The sequence below is a fragment of the Wyeomyia smithii genome, chromosome 3 (assembly GCF_029784165.1).
Source record: "Wyeomyia smithii strain HCP4-BCI-WySm-NY-G18 chromosome 3, ASM2978416v1, whole genome shotgun sequence".
In the NCBI taxonomy this organism is placed as follows: domain Eukaryota; kingdom Metazoa; phylum Arthropoda; class Insecta; order Diptera; family Culicidae; genus Wyeomyia; species Wyeomyia smithii.
The window spans coordinates 256183506-256202967 of record NC_073696.1 but is presented as its reverse complement, the minus strand read 5'-3'; the positions used below and the strand labels follow the sequence as shown (position 1 = coordinate 256202967).

The 19462-nt window shown below is 40.3% G+C and overlaps 1 protein-coding gene across 1 annotated transcript; it reads left to right on the top strand.

Moving 5' to 3' along the window:
- Positions 1 to 1710: 1710 nt before the first annotated feature.
- On the top strand, positions 1711 to 2559 carry LOC129729212 (uncharacterized). The gene has a single exon (XM_055687707.1). It carries the CDS (start codon positions 1711 to 1713, stop codon positions 2557 to 2559), a length of 849 nt encoding a protein of 282 aa, XP_055543682.1.
- Positions 2560 to 19462: the final 16903 nt, after the last annotated feature.

Below are 19462 nucleotides of genomic sequence, written 5' to 3'. Positions count from 1 at the left end.
AGATGCTGTGACTTTTTTAGGCTTAGAAAAAATTTTCCTCGTCCAGACGGGACTCGAACCCGCAATCTCCGTTGTCTCCGGCAAGGTGTTTTAGCCAATTAAACTACTGGGAAAGGTATAAGGCAACATCCATAAATGACGTAGCTTTTTTAGGCTATTTTTGACACCCCCCTCATCCATCGTAGCATTTCGTCACAAAATCAGGACCCCTCTCTAGATAAATACGTAGCTTTATAACAAACAGCCCCCCCTCCCATAATAATTTTATTTTCCAAATTTTATTCTCAAATGTCATAAATGAACAACAAAAGACAAAAAAGGAATAAAAATACCCTAAACATACAAAACAGTGATAAAAAAAGAACAATCAGAAAAAATCCAATTTTTTTTCTTAGTTTAATATTTGCTACGTAGCTTGGCTCGACCCCCCACCCTCTCCCTCGTCACCTTTTGGCACAAAACTGCAAACCCCCTCCTCCACCCTCGAATGCTACGTCATTTATCAATGTTCCCTAACTAGTTCTAAACCAAAGTCAAATCACCCTCTACTATTGTGTTCCCGTATCTCAGCATGCCACGATGAACTGAACACACTGCCCGGTGGGAGTTTATTTCTGTAACTGAGAGAGTGGTCTCTTCACGCACACTGTGTATAACGACTTATTATATCTACAGCGAAGCAAGCGATGAGACACTTCAGTTGGTGGCTAAATCCCGAATGCGCCAACTGTAGTTCACACTCAAATTTCACATTATTTGAAATTTGAGACCAGAACTTTTCGAACGGAAACTCTCAATTTGGGAACTGTGCAACAATAAACGGCTAAATCTAATGCTAGGTTATATAACTTCATGTATTGAATCAAATAACGATAATTTGAATAACTTCAAAAGAGAAAAACAAGAACTCGATTATATCCTTATACGCTTATGGAAAAACATTGCTTAAGACTTCTTTCTTCTAACTTCTTTTTGAAGATACACTGTTTCGTATCAAATTAGTTCTTGAAATTCGACAGTATCCACGAAACTGTCACATGTAGAAGGTAATAACGTTCAGCACATATTTATATTTTATTAACACACATAACATTGCAGAAAAAATAAAATACTACAAGGTATACAGCCCTAGGGGTTGTATGAAATGGTGACGTAGGACAAATATAATTATTGATTTTAACTTTCATATAACATATTTCACTATTTCTGTTATACACCGTGTACCTCCCATAGGTATAGAGGGCTCTACTAGCTATCGTGTTAAGAGAAAGAATGAAGTTGAATTTTCTACACACAGTCTTTTGTATCGTAGATTTTTGCAATGAAGGCGGAGCAACGCAGATTCGAGAAAGAGAAACGAAACAAAACACCTTCAATACTAGTGAATTATTGTCATGAGCACCAGAAGAAATTTGTGCTTTTCTGATGCGAAAATTAGTCTGGTTCTTAGATTATCTAAATTGCTTTATTAATATTTGACCGATAACAGTGTTTTAGTGGGCACAAAGGAACAATTGAACCGGAAAATCACTTAATTTAGCAGGAAAATTTTTGAAATGAGGTTTATATCTTGCTGCGATTAACTGTTCATAGGCAACACCTTTTTTCACCATTAAGCAGTAAAGCAACAATGTTAAACATTATATCGAACAATTGTCACACATTTTATCTATTCGCCGACATATAAATGACTAAGATGCATTATGGAGGATGGAGGTGATCAGAGGTAATACCCCTGGGACTGCAAATAGCCCGGTCGGTAAACCTAAAGCGCCTCCTACCTACACTGAAGTCCTTAGCCAGTTCAAGGTTGGACTGATGCCTAAGGACTATCCGATGTCTCGGCTCTCGACTACCATGATGGAACTAGTAGAAGAGTCCATCCTGGCTATAGTCGTTGATAAGAGAAAGGAACAATTCAAGCCCAAATTCACCAACTGCAGGTTTAGGTCCGGGTTTATAGTAATAGAGTGCCAGAACCAGGAAACTGCAGACTGGCTGAAAGGAATTGTTCCGAGTATCAAGCCATGGGAAACAGCTGATCTGATGGTTGTTGATAGTGAATCTATCCCGAGACCAGAAATTTTAGCTGTCTTCTTTCCTAAAAGTGAGAAAAACGAAAATGAAACCATATTGGCTCTGGTTGAAAGCCATAACGACATTGCTACTGATTCTTGGAGGGTGTTAAAGCGCAAGCCCATCAAGAATCATGTGCAGCTTATCCTGTCAGTAGACGAAGCGTCAGCGAAAAAAATCGCTGATTGGAACTACAAACTGAATTTTAAATTCGGAATTATATACCCGCGGAAAATCAGGGCTGGTCGAAGTTTCAAAAGCGCCAGGCCTGAATCCACAAATAATGCTGTAATCGCCGAAAAAGCTCTGCCTTCACTACCGAGTGATAGCAAAAACCGGTGTAAACAGCCTGTTCGAGGGAGCACACCTGAGGGAGAGCAAAACAAGCACTCAATGGTACCCTTGAATAATCACCGTACGCAGGGGGAGCGAAAGAAGCCCCCGGGAGCAAAGCTGTACCGAGATGGACGACAAGAACATTAAGTTCATCCAGGTGAACCTGCATCATGCAAAAGGGGCAAGCGGAATCCTTTGTCGCAGGTTCACCAAAGAGAACATCAACGTGGCTATTGTCCAAGAGCCATGGGTGAACAAAAATAAAGTCTTAGGACTTTCAACAAATAAGGGTAAGCTCCTTTATGATGATTCTGCGCATGCACCAAGAGCAGCGCTTTTGGTAAGTAGTAATACCAACTATACGCCAATTACAGAATTCATCGGACGGGATATAGTTTCTGTGCAAGTGGAACTGCCGACGACACGGGGAAAAGCGGAAATAATGGTGGCCTCCGCCTACTTCCCAGGGGAACTAGAAGAAGCCCCTCTCAGGGAGGTACAGGAGTTTATAGCACACTGCAAGAGGCAAAATAAGCAGTTCATCGTTGAATGTGATGCAAACGCCCATCACACAATATGGGGAAGCACAGATATAAACAAAAGAGGTGAGTGCCTTTTTGAGTATATACTAACAAATAATATTGATATATATAATCGAGGTAATAATCCAACTTTTGTAAATGCAATTCGACAAGAAGTGCTCGACCTAACCTTATCGAGCGCTAAACAATCGGAAAAAATCGTCAACTGGCATGTATCTGATGAGATTTCTCTATCGGATCACAAGCAAATTTTGTTTGACTATAACGCAGGGGACTTAGTAACGGAAGTTTATAGAAACCCTAGAAAAACCAACTGGGAGCTTTTTCATTCAAAAATAGTTCGTGATGAATCTACCTTTGAAGGGCAAATCCAGACAATAAAAGAACTGGAGGATTCATCACAAAAATTTACGAATAAAATCATAGCCTTTTATAACCAAAGCTGTCCAACCAAGACGCGAGTATCCAACAAAGACGCGCCTTGGTGGAACAAAAATCTAGAAAAACTGAGGAAGTTAACTAGAAGGTTGTTCAACAGAGCCAAGTTAACCTCAAATTGGGATGCTTATAGAGTGTCCCTTACGCAATACAATAAAGAAATTAGGAAATCACGCAGGAGGGGATGGAGATTAATGTGTGAACAAATTGAAAGCACCCCTGCAGCTGCAAGAGTACACAAAGCCCTTTCCAAAGATCACACGAATGGCTTGGGCAGAATAAAGAAGGACGACGGTACTTTTACTACCGATTCTCTTGAAACACTCAATGTTATGATGGAGAAACATTTCCCAGGATCACGATCCATTCTAGAAGAAGAAACGCAGGACTCAAATGCGCCATGTGCTGGTTCGACTATCGCTAGGACAAATGCGCATTACATAGCCTGCGATATCTTCACAGAATCGAAAGTGGAATGGGCAATCAACTCATTCGAGCCCTATAAGTCCCCGGGATTGGATGGATTATTACCAATAATGCTTCAACGGTGTGGAAGGGTAATAATTACATTCATAACCGAGATATTTAGGGCAAGCCTGACACTTAATTACATACCCACCAACTGGAGAAAAACGAGAGTGATCTTCATACCAAAGGCTGGGAAGCGCGACAAAACACTTCCAAAAGCCTTCAGACCAATTAGTCTAAGCTCCATTATGTTAAAAATTATGGAAAAACTAATCGACTATCACATAAAATCAACGTACCTAAAAACCTCTCCGCTGAGTAGGTATCAGTTTGCATATCGAAGTAACATGTCAACAGTGGATGCAATACGTATGCTAACGACAAAAATAGCGAAATCTATAGATACAAAAGAAATCGCACTCGCTGCGTTCTTAGACATAGAAGGAGCTTTTGATAATGTATCCCATCACTCAATGTTGAACGCAATGGGACACCATGGGTTTGATACATATACCTCAAAATGGATTGAAACCATGCTGAATAGTCGTGAGATAACTGCAGTATTGGGTAATACTACCCTTACAAGGAACACAACTAAGGGAAGCCCGCAAGGTGGAGTTCTATCGCCTTTGCTGTGGTCATTGGTTGTAGACCAGCTACTTAGAAACCTAACTGAGCTAGGTTTCGAAGTTATCGGATTCGCCGATGATGTTGTGATTCTTGTGAGGGGAAAATTCGACAGTACAGTATCGGAGAGAGTGCAGTTAGCTCTAAGCTATACTTCAGAATGGTGCAGACAAGAGGGCCATTAACCCCTCTAAAACAACCATTATTCCCTTCACCTGGAAAAGAAGGTACAACTTGGAGAGCCTGCAGCTGGGCGAGACTACACTGCAGCTTTCCACTGAGACTCAACATCTTGGAGTAGTTTTAGATCAGAAACTCAGCTGGAATGCACATATTGAATATGTCATCGGTAAAGCTACGAGTGCCCTCTGGGCATGTAGCAAAGCTATTGGCAGAACATGGGGTCTAAGGCCAAGTATGATCTATTGGTTGTACCAGGCAATAATAAGACCAAGAATAACGTATGCCTCGCTAGTGTGGTGGCTTAAAACAAAAGAAAGGTCAACGCAGAACAAGCTTGGCAAGTTGCAAAGGCTAATTTGTAATGCAATTACAGGAGTAATGAAAAATGCTCCGTCGAAAGCCTTAGATGCAATTCTGCATCTATTACCACTCCACCAGGTAGTACAACTAGAGGCGGAAAAAAGTGCATTGAGACTAACACGCCTTAAAAAAGTACCTGATGGAGATCAGACAGGCCAGCTGGCAATCCTCAAACATTTTCAGCTGAGCAAACATAAACCAGGTATCGAAGATTGGATGAATACAGAAGCAAACTTCGAAATACCTTTCAAAATCATAGAGACCGAACGGGAAGTTTGGGAACAAGGTGGCCCGAACATCCGACAAGGCTCTGTCGTCTTTTACACAGATGGCTCAAAAATGAATGATTCAACCGGAGCAGGTATAAATGGTCCTGGGATAAGTATCTCGATACCAATGGGCCGTTGGCCTAAAGTGTTTCAGGCCGAAATATTTGCAATTTATGAATGTGCACAAGTCTGTTTGGCTAGGAAATACAGGCATGCTAACATATGCATTTTTTCTGATAGCCAAGCAGCACTTAAAGCACTAAAAGCCTTCACATGTACCTCTAAGCTAGTATGGGAGTGCATCCTTTCACTGAAACAACTGGCAGAAAGGAACCAAGTATGTTTATACTGGGTTCCTGGTCACTGCGGAGTGGAAGGCAATGAAAAAGCCGATACGTTAGCTAGACAGGGGTCATGTACCGACTTCATTGACCCAGAACCGTTCTGTGGGGTGTCATCAAGCGCCTTGAAAACAGAATTGAAAACCTGGGAACATAGTACAATACAAGAGAACTGGAGATGCTCAGTAGGGCTACGCCAGTCTAAACGCTTTATAAAACCAAGCGTCAAGAAAAGCCAGCAATTGCTTAGTTTAAATAAAAAGGGACTAAGGACAATTACCGGACTGTTTACAGGACACTGTCCAAGTAAGCATCACCTGAAACAAATTGGTCAGTCAGATGACGAAATTTGTCGTCTCTGCGGGTTCGAATGTGAAACCGCAGAACATTTGCTCTGCCACTGCAGTGCACTAATACAGCGCAGAATAAGAGCCTTTGGAAAAGGAACTTTGGAGCCTTTTGAGGTCTGGTCTGCGAATCTTAATGAGGTAATACATTTCATACGAAATACAGTGCCTGATTGGGAGAAAGGGTGCGATAGGACAACGACGATCACTTCCATCAATAGTGATATGTCTGCCACGAGAACCTAGACTAAAGAAGAGATATACATCAAAAGATCAAAATAATGGTCGCAGTGGTCCAAATCTTACAAAAAAAAAAGATGCATTAAGACGTTTGCTTGCTATAATCGTTTGAATTTTGACGCAACGTTTGCCAGTTTCATTTTCAATTTTACATAATATAATCTAGCATAGTAAACAAAGACGTAGTTCCACGTCAAAAGATAGCTTCTACACAGACCGAGTTATTGTCGAAATATATGAAATAGGTCTGAAGAGACAAACGTCAATCAATTTTGTAGAGTGATTATCAAAGCATCGAAAGAAATCCCGACGACCCTGAGCGATAAGAAGCTCCGAAGGATGCTGAAGAGGAAAACCGAGGGAAAAGTGGCTACATCGCTGCGTGAGCCTGGTCGGGAAGTTGGTACCATCGGTCAAACTGTGAAAATTAACTGGCGAACATGGATGGCAACGACTGGCGGGGCACTTCGTATTTTAGTTGATGTCGAAGTTAAAGCCGCTTTGCTTTCGCTCCGGACTGGCCGTGAACGGAAAAATTTATAGTAAGAAGCGTTCATCGAGAAATACCATTAGAGCGAAAACGCGGTGTACTGCCTAGCAGGCATGGGGAAAACACAGCGCGTGGGGCCCATATGCTAACAAACACACCACGCAGGGCTCTTCGTATTACCCTCCGTCGCTAGCTAAAGACAAAACACTGGAGAGTCATTCGTGAACACGCTCGCGAGGGTTTTTAACTTCGGCAAATGAGGCAACCGAGGGCTCGCAGTTTCGGGGAACACACAAGCATTAAAAACGCAGTAGACGCGGGTAAAGCACTGATTTTTTTCCCTAAAAACATGCATTCATCTGAGGTAAATATATATGAGAAAATACTTTTATATGCAAAAAGGTTATTGTTGTTCCGATTAGAATCCTTCAATGGGTCTTAAAACGAAAGTTAGGGTAATGTATCATGATCCGACAAATTTAGACTATTTTCAGGATACATCGCTTTTCATGTCCCATTTTTCACCATTAATATTTCATGTAATCATAAATAATATATATTTAACGGAAGAGTCGATCTGTCTAGTTTACAAAAATAACAATTTATAGCAAATCTGACGTAAATTCATTTAAAAATATCGTTTTTCCTGACCATAGAATTCGTAAAAAATGTATCAGGTAATTTCACTAGTTTCTTACAGTCTCTTAAAGACTTGGGCGTATGTGAAAAAATTAGTTTTTTTTGTTTTTCGGCGTTTTTTCATTTTTTTTTTTTCATAAAAGATGTACAAAATTGAAACGATTTTTGATTTCTCATTAGTAAGTACGAATAGCATTTATATTTACGGCACCGTGCATTATTTGAAAAACAAACATAATTGAAAAAAATGATTTTTTCCGAAAATAATTGTTACGTCACTAGTGTATGCAAATGCCAAGGTTTTTTTTTTTAAAGTTAGCAACATTCTTTGATGTTTTTCCAGTGCTTGAATTCTGAAAAGAAAATATCAGCTCAGAAACAGATACCCTAATTTATTTTTAATTTTGTACATACGGAGGTATTTTGGTATGGATTAGGTACTTCCGTATGGACAAAATTAAAAATAAATAAGGGTATCTGTTTCTGAGCTGACATTTTCTTTTCAGAATTCAAGCATTAGAAAAACATCAGAGAATGTTGCTAATTTTGTTAAAAAAACAAACCTTGGCATTTGCATACACTAGTGACATAACTATTGTTTTCGGAAAAAATCATTTTTTTTATTTTATATGTTTTCCAAATAATGAACGGTGCCGTAAATATAAATGCTTTTCGTACTTTTTAATGAAAAATCAAAAATCGTTTCGATATTGTACATCTTTTAAGAAATAAACATGAAAAAACGCCGAAAAATAAAAAAAAACTTATTTTTTAACCCACGCCCGAGTCTTTAGGAGACTGCAAGAAACTAGTGAAACTACCTGGGAAAGCTAGTACTAATCCCCGTTTTTGCAGCTTTTTGCAGCTTTTCGAGAAATTTCATTTTGAAAAAGTGCATTTTTTATCTATAATGTCCTAAACCCTATGAAAAAGTTGAATATTTTTCCAAAGTATGTTCGGCAGAATTATGTATTTTTTAAATATGAAAATATGTCTAGAACATAGTAGGCCTCTAAAATCACTTCAGAAAAAGTTATTTGGTATTTTTCGATTTTTAGAAACTTCAAGGATGTCTGTGTATAAAACTACCTGTATGTGGTCGATTTTCAAGAGATAGAACCAAAGTGTCTTCAGCAAAGTTTTTCTACATAAGATTGTCTACAACTTTGCTGAAGACTTCGTTTTGATTTGATAAGCAAATAAAAAAATAAAATTTTTATCTCACTTTTAGGTGAATTAATCAAAAATATATCAACATCAAAAGATGCCCCTAAGATCTACAAAAACCTTGTCGAATACAATGTAGCATTTAAAAGGCATTCTTATACTCAAAAGGCTGACGATCACGTTTTTCGCGTTTTAAACCACTGCACAATGGTCCAGAAACCAAATTTAGGAGGAAATTTGGGTCTAGAGCTCTATAACAATGTTTTAGAGAAAAACTTTCTTCTACAAAGTTGTTACATATGATAATGCGCTTATTAAAAAATTATCAAAAATTAGGGTGACCAAAATTTTCGAAGCAATCAACCATCTAACTTTTTTAGCTTTGAAGATAGAAGAAAAACTTGTTCTATAATGTTATAGTTCCAATAAATTTAAGTAACTTTGTAAAAAAAAGTTTTTTTCTATCTTTGAAAACAACCGATTTATATTGAAAAAACACATTTTGCGCTCTAACTTCTTTATTTCAAGTTTCACCTTTAAACTGCCTTTGAACGACTTTTAAAGCTTTTTAAGAGAAGCAATTTCAATTCTGATATCGCCAATATCTCTATTCTACTCAAAGTTATTGATGTTTTTCATCAAAAAACATGCGTTTTTCATTTGTATGTCATTCATTTTGGGGCAAACATAAAAAATATCTCTTGGTCTCATTTTGAAGGGCATACTTGACTCTATAAATGGAGGAACTTTTAGAGATATATTATTTTTTAATTTGAGTAAATTCAATTTAAAAACAAGACGAAAATTTCAATAATATTATACATTATGCATATAAAAGCACCCAGATTTATGTTTTGGTATTTTTTCTTATAACTAGACGTAATTACCTTTAATTGGACCCAAAAAGATCGAAAATCGATCAACTGGTTCAAAAGTTATGATTTTTTTTTAAATTAAATACATCGAACACAGTCATTTTTTATGGTCACCCAATTTCGAAGTTGGTCACGCAAACTGCTTCAATTGTGCTCAAAATCGCAGGGATGCATCTATGTTGAAAATAATAAAACCCGTATTGTTTCGTTGGGTTGTTAAGGGGACCAGCTCCGAAATAGGGTGACCATAAAAACGGCTATATTCGATGTATTTTATTTAAAAAATTCATAACTTTTGAACCAGTTGATCGATTTTTGATCTTTTTGGGTCAAATTAAAGGTGATTACGTCTAGTTATAAGAAAAAATACCAAAAAATAAATCTGGGTGCTTTTATATGCATAATGTATAAAATGATTGAAATTTTCGTCTTGTTTTTAAATTGAATTTACTCAAATTCAAAAAATAACAAAATAACATATCTCCGAAAGTTCCTCCATTTATAGAGTCAGGTATTCCCTTCAAAATGAGACCAGTAGATATTTTTTATGTTTGCCCCAAAATGAATGACATACAAATGAAAAACGCATGTTTTTTGATGAAAAACATCAATAACTTTGAGTAGAATAGAGATATTTACGATATCAGAATTGCAAATTGCTTCTCTTAAAAAGCTTTAAAAGTCGTTCGAAGGCAGTTTAAAGGTGAAACTTGAAATAAAGAAGTTAGAGCGCAAAATGTGTTTTTTCAATATAAATCGGTTGTTTTCAAAGATAGAAAAAAACTTTTTTTTACAAAGTTACTTAAAATTACTGGAGCTATAACATTGTAGAACAAGTTTTTCTTCTATCTTCAAAGATAAAAAATTTAGATGGTTGATTGCTTCGAAAATTTTAGTCATCCTAACTTTTGATAATATTTTAATAAGCGCATTATCATATGTAACAACTTTGTAGAAGAAAGTTTTTCTCTAAAACATTGCTATAGAGCTCTAGACCAAAATTTCCTCCTAAATTTAGTTTCTGGACCATTGTGCACTGTGCAGTGTGCTTCTAAGACTTCAAGCGATTTTCCGCTTCGCGTGCTGGGCTTTACATGCACGGTGTTTGGTTTGGGCTTGATAAATTGGAAATTTTTTCGTGATTCTAAAATTATTTTCAACCATTTTTCGTATTATTGCGAAAACATTATGAATTATATTTGAGCTTCCAGTACGGCAAATTTGCTTTTTCAATTTGTGGGTGTTTTTTCGGTTGCAGTTTCGTTTTACCGATAGCTCACTCTACCTCTTCCGAATATTGCAATGCTCTAACTTTTATGCCTGAAGTGCGATATTCAGCCAATGGTACTTGTTACGGGAGTTACCTCACGGTGAAATATATTCCACTCTCACGCTCACTTCATTTTTTGAGACCTATTTCCGATTCCATCTAAAGTGAAGTGACAAAAATTAGCTCCGTGAAGTGAGATTGACAGTGAAGTGAAAATGAGAATGTGACAAGTGAAATGAGTTTCCCAGCACGAAAATTGCTCGGTCCTAGAAAGTCGAGTTTTTCCGATTATTTTTTTTTTAGAAAACACCAGATATCGGCGTTTGACGCATGTCTAAGATACTTAAGACATAACAGAAATTTCCATAGCGACAATTGCATGAACTGTGCCTTTCGTCATCAGTCGAAAAAGTGAGACTCAAAGCGGTCAATTTGAGACACTACTTCCTTAAGTTCGATTGAGTTGAAATTTTGTATGAGGACATTTTTCGGAGAGACGAAACTTTTAGGGCCTATCGCTAAACGAAATTCATAGATTAGTTTTTTGCCTTACGTTTCCTTTGCGCAGCTCAAAAATTAGATAGTCTCAAAGAGAGTCTTGTTACTGAAAAATAAATTCGATATACATATTATGATTAGATCACAAATCAATAAATTTTTAAACCTTTCTCACCTTCGTGACATCATCTTACCGTTCAAAATAATCGAGAAAAAATTCCAGGCAAAACGTCACATATAAATTTTCATATATTTTAATTTATCACTCTCTCGTAAACTGTTCGACAATTCGTGGGAAAAAGTGCTTCCTAAATTAGGATGACACTGAGTTATATTTTCTCTATTTGAAGCATAGTGGACTATTTATAGTGAAGTTTTATTAAAATTTGCTTCAGTTTGCGAACCTGACGTCGTTCTTGAGAGGATTTATTCTATAAAAAATAAGCTTCATCATCTTTATTCTGTTCCAATGAATTAAACGTGAGATTCCTCATTGGGTATATCAAGCATAAGCAAAGTGCAGCAGTGATGTCTCAGAAGTAAGTTGGCCCGATAATGGTTCAATACAAAACAGGCCGATCATGATACAAAACAGGCTTTCGCGTTTCATCAATAATTCAAACTTTAAAGCAAATATTTTATATAAAAAGTGTTCCTACATTGAATTTAAATGTTACAGAAGCATATTACTTTTTTAATAATAGTAATACTTAAGTAATCTAAATGAAACCTTCTGAACATCACCAGAAGAAGTTTTTTGATGATGCGGGTACATATTTGATACAGTTTTTTATTCAATAGTTGAGAAATCTCGCATATAAAAAAATTGTCCGATCATGGTACATTTTCTGACTGGTCCGATCATGATACAACCCCCTACTGTAATTTTCTTATAATTATTTTCAGCTCTGAGTCTGTTTTGCGTTTATTTGTAACATGGGACTGACCAAAATATATATTTTGTTCATCATTTTAGCACAAACATAGCTTTTTCTTGTGATTTTTCGAGAGTACTGGTAGTGTAAAGAAGTTTCTGAGGTTTATCTCAAAAGTGATGAAAATTTACATGGGACTGTTATGCATTTATGGGCAGTGAAGGGCAATGAAAATACCCTCCGTGTCATCGCCTTAAACACACACGCAGTGGTGTGGTGGGTTTGGACATGCCTGCTGGCTAGATCTGCTGTCGGCTCACTGCTCGGAGCAATCGTTGAAGGAGATGGAGCGTCCCCTAGCTGTAATCGAGAGTTTCAGGGCAAAACTGAAGCGTAAGATCTACTCCAACAATTTTGTTGCGAAAACTGAGGAAAAATTGATAAATAGAACGAAGAAAAAACTTAAAAACATGCCTGCACGCATGTTTCGCCCACCATGACGATTTTTCCGGTTAACACACATGAATCTTCCCTTTTTCTTATTACTCACGTGGGAAAATAGTGTAACGCCGGCCCTTTAATACGGTGCCGTTTTTGATTTTATCACGGTCAAAAAAATGTACCCTGAATTTCGAGAAATGATAAAAATCAGTTTTTTTGTTGAAAACTATTGAAATTACCGTGAACTTCGGAAAACTACGCGAGTTATAAGCATTTAATATTGGGGAAGAATTATTACATATTACGATTTCAAACATTCATTCTACAACCTTCCTTACAAGCACGACGAAAGGATTTATCCTAATTGCAAATAATCGAAAAAAAGTTATCGAAAAAATAAAAATTGAGAGAGGTCGAAATATTTAAAAGAAAAGTAAAACAGCCAAAAACAACACAGCAGACGATAATTTGAAAAAGTCTGAGGTTAAAAATGTTAAACTAGCCAGAAAAGTGCAAAGCAACATAAAACCCAAAAAGGAAAAACACAATAATTCTAATGTGAAATAATTGAGAAAGGTTAAAATATTGAAAGTGTCAAGAGACAAGGAACAACAGCATATCCGCAATCTCGTAAAAAAAGAAGCATGAAGGAATTGAAAAGTAAAAAGATACTACAAAATTAAGGTAAAAAATTAGAAATCATTCGCAATGTCGAAAAGTGCAGCGCGCCTTGCTCTTTACTCTTTAAACATTCTGATTGAGAAGATTTTTTAGAACAATAGTAATTTATTTTCTAAAGAAAATCGACGACAGGCCACCAAACCTCACCTTCCATCTTTGAATTCTAAATGGAGAATTTTGCAATTACCTGACTAACTCAATTAAATTTCATTAATTATGAAACATGATATCCTGCAACACCGATACTCGTTCATTCGGCTCATTAAACAAGTGCAGATCGGTCTTGTTTAATGAATTGATGAATCATTCCGGCTTGACGATCGAAATCATGTTTGCCATCGGTTATCGATTCCAATACACACAACCGCTACTGCTGCTGGCGCTGCATCAATTTTCTTCAATCAAGCGAGTGTTTTATTAGAGACCACGTTTCGCTAATTGGAATAAACGAAACCATCCGGGGCTCGTGCCACATTACTTCTTCCATTTTGCACGCGCGTTTGAAAGTTGCCGGACGGCCGCTGGCTGTTTGTAAAAGGAAATGTTGGGTAAATCTTTCTGGGATCGGCTGGCATACTTTGTACGGATTTGTAAGGAAAAAAGTCTTAATTAGTTATCGTCGCAAAGTGCTATGCGAAACATGTGATATTGGGTTTGAGCTTTAAGGTTTCGCCTTGCTCGGCTAGCTTACTCGGAGCTACTACTTGCCTAGTTCCCCACAAAGCCACTGAAATTTTCGGAAGAAGCTTCATCGAATATACCGCCCGTCTCGTGAATTTTCATTGCTGAGCATCATTAGGATGTATCATCAAGCCAAAGTACGTAACGTTAATAAGATTAGTAATGTTTCCGATGATAACTCAAGTTGTAATTACTCCTAATTATCATGTTCGCAAACTCTCGCGTCAGCACCAATTTGTTCGCTGTCTGTTTGAATCCAGTTGGCTTGTGGGTGGATTTCTGAGAAGGTTGTCACGAGCATCATTCAAAATTTGTCGTTGTTATATTCATTTGGCTTGGAATCTCGTCAGGAAGATTAATCGGTTTTAACACCAACACGCTGGTAAATGCTTTAAGAGGCATGAAAGTTAATTTTAACCTTACCTTACCTTACCAAACAGTCCCAAGCCGTGGTGTGGCTTTGCTGTACGTAAGAGTCGTCTCCATTCCACTCGGACCATGGCTGCAGTTCGCCAGCTCTGCAGTCTGCGTAGGGTCCGCAGGTCGTCTTCCACCTGATCGATCCACCTTGCCCGCTGTGCACCTCTCCGTCTCGTCCCTGACGGATTGGTTTCAAGAACCAGCTTTACCGGGCTGTCGTCTGACATCCTTACAACATGCCCAGCCCACCGCAGCCTGCCTATCTTAGCGATGTGGACGATAGATGGCTCCCCAAGCAGCTCCTGCAGTTCGTGGTTCATTCGCCTTCTCCACACTCCGTTTTCCATCTGCAGTCCACCGAAGATGGTACGCAACACCTTCCGCTCGAAGACCGCAAGGGCGCGTTGGTCCTCCATAAGCATAGTCCATGACTCATGACCGTAGAGGACTACCGGTCTGATCAGCGTCTTGTAGATGGTGAACTTGGTGCGGCGACGAATTCTACTCGATCGGAGCGTCCTCCGGAGACCAAAGTATGCACGATTTCCTACCATAATGCGCCGTTGAATTCCTCTGCTGGTATCGTTGTCGGCAGTTACCAGTGAGCCCAGATTCACGAACTCATCAACCACCACGATTTCATCACCACCAATTTGAACTCGAGGTGGGAGGTTAGCACTGTCCTCTCGTGAACCCCTTCCTTTCATGTACTTCGTCTTCGATGCATTGATGACCAGTCCAATCCGTTTGGCTTCAGCCTTTAGTCCGATGTACGTATCCGCCATCTTCACAAAGGTCCTAGCCACAATGTCAATATCGTCGGCGAAACCAAACAGTTGAACCGACTTTTGGAATATCGTGCCACTCGTGTTAATTCCCGCTCTTCTAATGACACCTTCCAGGGCAATGTTAAATAGTAGGCACGAGAGCCCATCACCTTGCCTTAGACCTCTTCGGGTTTCGAAGGGGCTCGAGGGTGCCCCCGAAACCCGAACTACACACATCACTCGATCCATCGTCGCTTTGACCAACCGCGTCAGTTTGTCCGGAAATCCGTAGTCGTGCATAATTTGCCGATCGATTGTGTCGTACGCCGATTTAAAATCGATGAACAAATGATGTGTGGGCACGTTATATTCGCGGCATTTCTGCATAACCTGCCGAACCGCGAATATCTGATCCGTGGGGGCGCCGGCACCCATAAATCCCGCCTGGTAGTGCCCCACGAACTGCTTCGCAAATGGTGATAGTCGACGGCAAAGTATTTTGGAGAGTACCTTGTAGGCGGCGTTCTACAGAGTGATTGCCCGGTAATTGCAGCACTCCAGTTCGTCGCCCTTTTTGTAGATGGGACACACAATACCCTCCATCCACTCCTCCGGTACTCGTTCTTCCTCCCAAACCTTGACAATGACCCAGTGCACGGCTCTAGCCAGTGTTTCTCCACCGTATTTCAATAGCTCGCTGGGAAGTTGGTCCACTCCAGCAGCTTTATTGTTTTTCAGCCGACCAATCTCCTCCTCCACCTCCAGAAGATCGGGGGCAGGAATTCTGATGTCTTCTGCTCGTGCACCAAGATCAATTGCTATACCGTCCTCGCGCTCTCCTGCATCGCCGTTTAGATGCTCGTCGAAGTGCTGCCTCCACCTTTCGATCACCTCACACTCGTCTGTTAGGAGGTTGCCGTCCAAGCTCCTGCACATATCGGCTTGCGGCACAAAGCCTTCGCGGGAGCTGTTCAGCTTCTCGTAGAACTTCCGAGTGTCGTTAGCTTGGTACAGCTCTTCCATCGCTACGCGATCTCGGTCCTCTTGCTGGCGCTTCTTCCTTCGGAGGACTGAGTTTTGGCTGTTCCGTGCCTGTCGGTATCGTTCCACGTTCGCTCTCGTACAGTGTTGCAGCATTCTCGCCCGTGCTGCATTCTTCTCCTCGACTAACCGTTTGCATTCGCCGTCAAACCAGTCATTTCTATGATTCGGGGCCCTTGTACCTAGTAGCGCTACTGCAGTGTTACCTATGGCGGATCGGATGCTCCTCCAGCCATCTTCAAGGGTAGCTGCGCCAAGCTGCTCTTCCGTAGGAAGCACTGCCTCCAGCTGCTGCGCGTATATCTGTGCAGCCTCGGCGTCCCGCAGCTGCTCAATATTTGGTCGCGGCGTTCGACTTCGGCGGGTGTTATACACCGTCGATAGTTTTGAGCGCATGCATACAGCTACTAGGTAGTGGTTCGAATCTATATTCGCACTGCGGTAGGTGCGAACGTTGATGATGTCGGAGAAAAACTTGCCGTCGATTAAAACGTGGTCGATTTGGTTCTCTGTCTGTTGGTCGGGTGATCTCCAGGTGGATTTGTGGATACCTTTGCGGGGAAAGAAGGTACTTCGGACTACCATACCACGGGAGGCCGCAAAGTTTACGCACCGATGGCCGTTATCATTAGACACGGCATGCAGGCTATCTGGTCCGATTACCGGTCTGTACATTGCCTCCCGTCCTACCCTAGCATTCAAGTCCCCAATAACGATCTTCACGTCCCGTCGCGGGCAGCTATCGTAGACCTGCTCCAGCTGCGCGTAGAACGCTTCCTTCTCGTCGTCGGGTCTTCCTTCATGTGGGCAGTGCACGTTGATGATGCTGTAGTTGAAGAACCAGCCCTTTATCCTCAACTTGCACATCCTTGCGTTGATCGGCTGCCACCCCATCACGCGTTGGCGCATCTTACCCAGTACTATGAAGCCGGTTCCCAGCTCGCTGGTGGTACCACAACTCTGGTAGAAAGTAGCCGCCCGGTGCCCGCTTTTCCATACCCTCTGTCCTGTCCAACAAAGTTCCTGCAGCGCTACGACTTCGAAGTTGCGTGGATGTAGCTCGTCATAAATTATCCTGTCGCATCCTAAAAGCAGAGCGATTTGCAGTTCCATGTCCCAAGTTTCCAATCGTAGTCCTTATTTCGTTGCCTAGGTCTATGCCGATTATTCCGATCCGTATTATCTCTTACGTTGTTTGTAACATGTTGTTTTCCGGGGCGGCTCGTTGGGCCTTCCCCAACCCCCTGTCTCGCCGGGGGACCATCGTGTCAGCTCTGTTTAGAGTCCCACGCTGCCACCAGGACGTTGATCAGCCGCTCCTAACATGGAGATCAGACGCTGTTTTGAGCCGCACCATCTTGGTGAACAGTCACTCGGGTTGGCGAAGCATTTCCTCCACCGCCGGAATATGGTTAACGCGCCAATGATCGCGTCGCACCTTCTCACTTAGCTATTGTCGGATGACAACATTGCCCAGGCAACACCAACCAGTTGTATCCATGTTTCAACCGGCAGTCTAGTGTGATCATATGACTCGTGGAGGTGTGAGATAGGAACTTGTGAAGGCCGAAGCTATGTTTGACACTCCTTCCAGGTTGTCAACTCACCATTTGATGCCCGTTAATTTTAACCTGTCGGTACCAAATAAAACCGCACAACTAAGGGTGGTTTTTTGGGCTCAAGACATTCCGCCTTCCAGGAAAAGAAGATAAAAAATCTTTTTGATGAAAGAGTTGAGAAAAAATTGACTAGGAGCTAATTAAATTATATGAAAAAGTCAAGGTCGTGAACTGCGGTTATTCTGGTAGAATATTGCAAAATTCATAACAATGCGCACAAATTTACGAAATCCAGTCCGGTGATTAAAAAAATTGCCCTAATGGTAAGGAATGAGCACTTGGAAGGCAATACTGAAACTGATAATTTTTCAAATGGCTTATGCAAAAATAATCTGGAAAAAATTAAATCTTATCTTAAGTCCATTTTATTTCTAATTTTCTACCTTTTAAGCATAAAACTAATAAAACTTCAGAATGTCCTCCTACTTTTTCCAAACAAAAATTCTGCACATAACTATGGAACGAAAGTACAAGCCGGTACCAACTTTGAAACTGTTATTATAAAATTCAAACCGGTAGATAGTTTCAAACTATCATTGATTACACACATGACTTTTACAAATCGTACAGTAATTAGTATTCTATCAGCAATGGAAGAATAAATTTCGCATTTGAACTCAGGATAGCATCCATAAAACCGACTAACAATTAAATATTTCTGCACGAACATAATACCGAACAACTTCGTTGAACTGCACATTTCCGGGTGACCAACGCCAGATTTAAGTTACCCAACTGAGGGGAATTATTATTCCTGCTGCGGTTTCCGGATAAATGCCGGAAAATCAAACCATTTCGTGGAGGGTCGAAGGGAGGGACTCGCTGTAAGTCGCTGCTCTCTCTAGAGTGCAGAGACAGCAGAAAAGCACAGCCGAATACACACAAACGATATCGTTCGCGTCGTTCCCGCGCCGCTACGGCGATGCTGTCGGTGTCCGGATCGTGCTGCAAATCTCGAATGGTGCATAATGGTGCAGTTTAACACAGGCAAAGCGGCAGCGGATCGAACCGACCGCCAACTGTGAGCCCCCAAAGTTGGATATTGTGGCTTCCAGTTAACGAGAGGCGGTAATTACTTTGTATGCAAACAATTGCTGGTCCTTGGTGGAGATTCATAAATACTCGGGGTGGGCGGGATTAGCAAGCATGGTATTTTACTGCAATAGCGGACCCAAATAAGTGATGTTCATTGAGAAAATAATTTTCGAGGATTCACACCTTCCGATTCCAATGCAACTTATTTAAATAACTTCCCCAATCATTCGAATAAACTGAGTCAGAATGAACAAACAAAGTGAGAAACTATTTGTGTGACTTCTACTGCGGTGAAATGATATTCGTTGCTTAGCATTCTATCACATTAGTGGATAAAGTGGAACAAATCATTCTTCAAAGTAAATTAATTGTCTGGCCCACGCGCCGGAGCGCAGCTTATTAAACTGCACGAAAGCCTTTATTGCCTTACCGCTACTTATTATCAACTGCGGTAGCGGAATTAAATCCCTTCCTGCCGCACAACCGGCAGAACTCACCTGGTCGAAAACATATTTCGCATGAATAGATAATGACTGTTTCATGTAGTGAGCTGAACTGCAAACAAAAGCGCCAGCTCTATTCAATTGCTGCAACAAACGCACACATACATACACGTGTCCTTTTCTTTCTTTAATCGAACACTGTCATCCAACTTTTCCACCCGTTCAATCCATTATTGTGGCGGTTGGTTTAGGATATCCTCTATGGGTGAAATAGTGTAAGACGCGCTACTAGT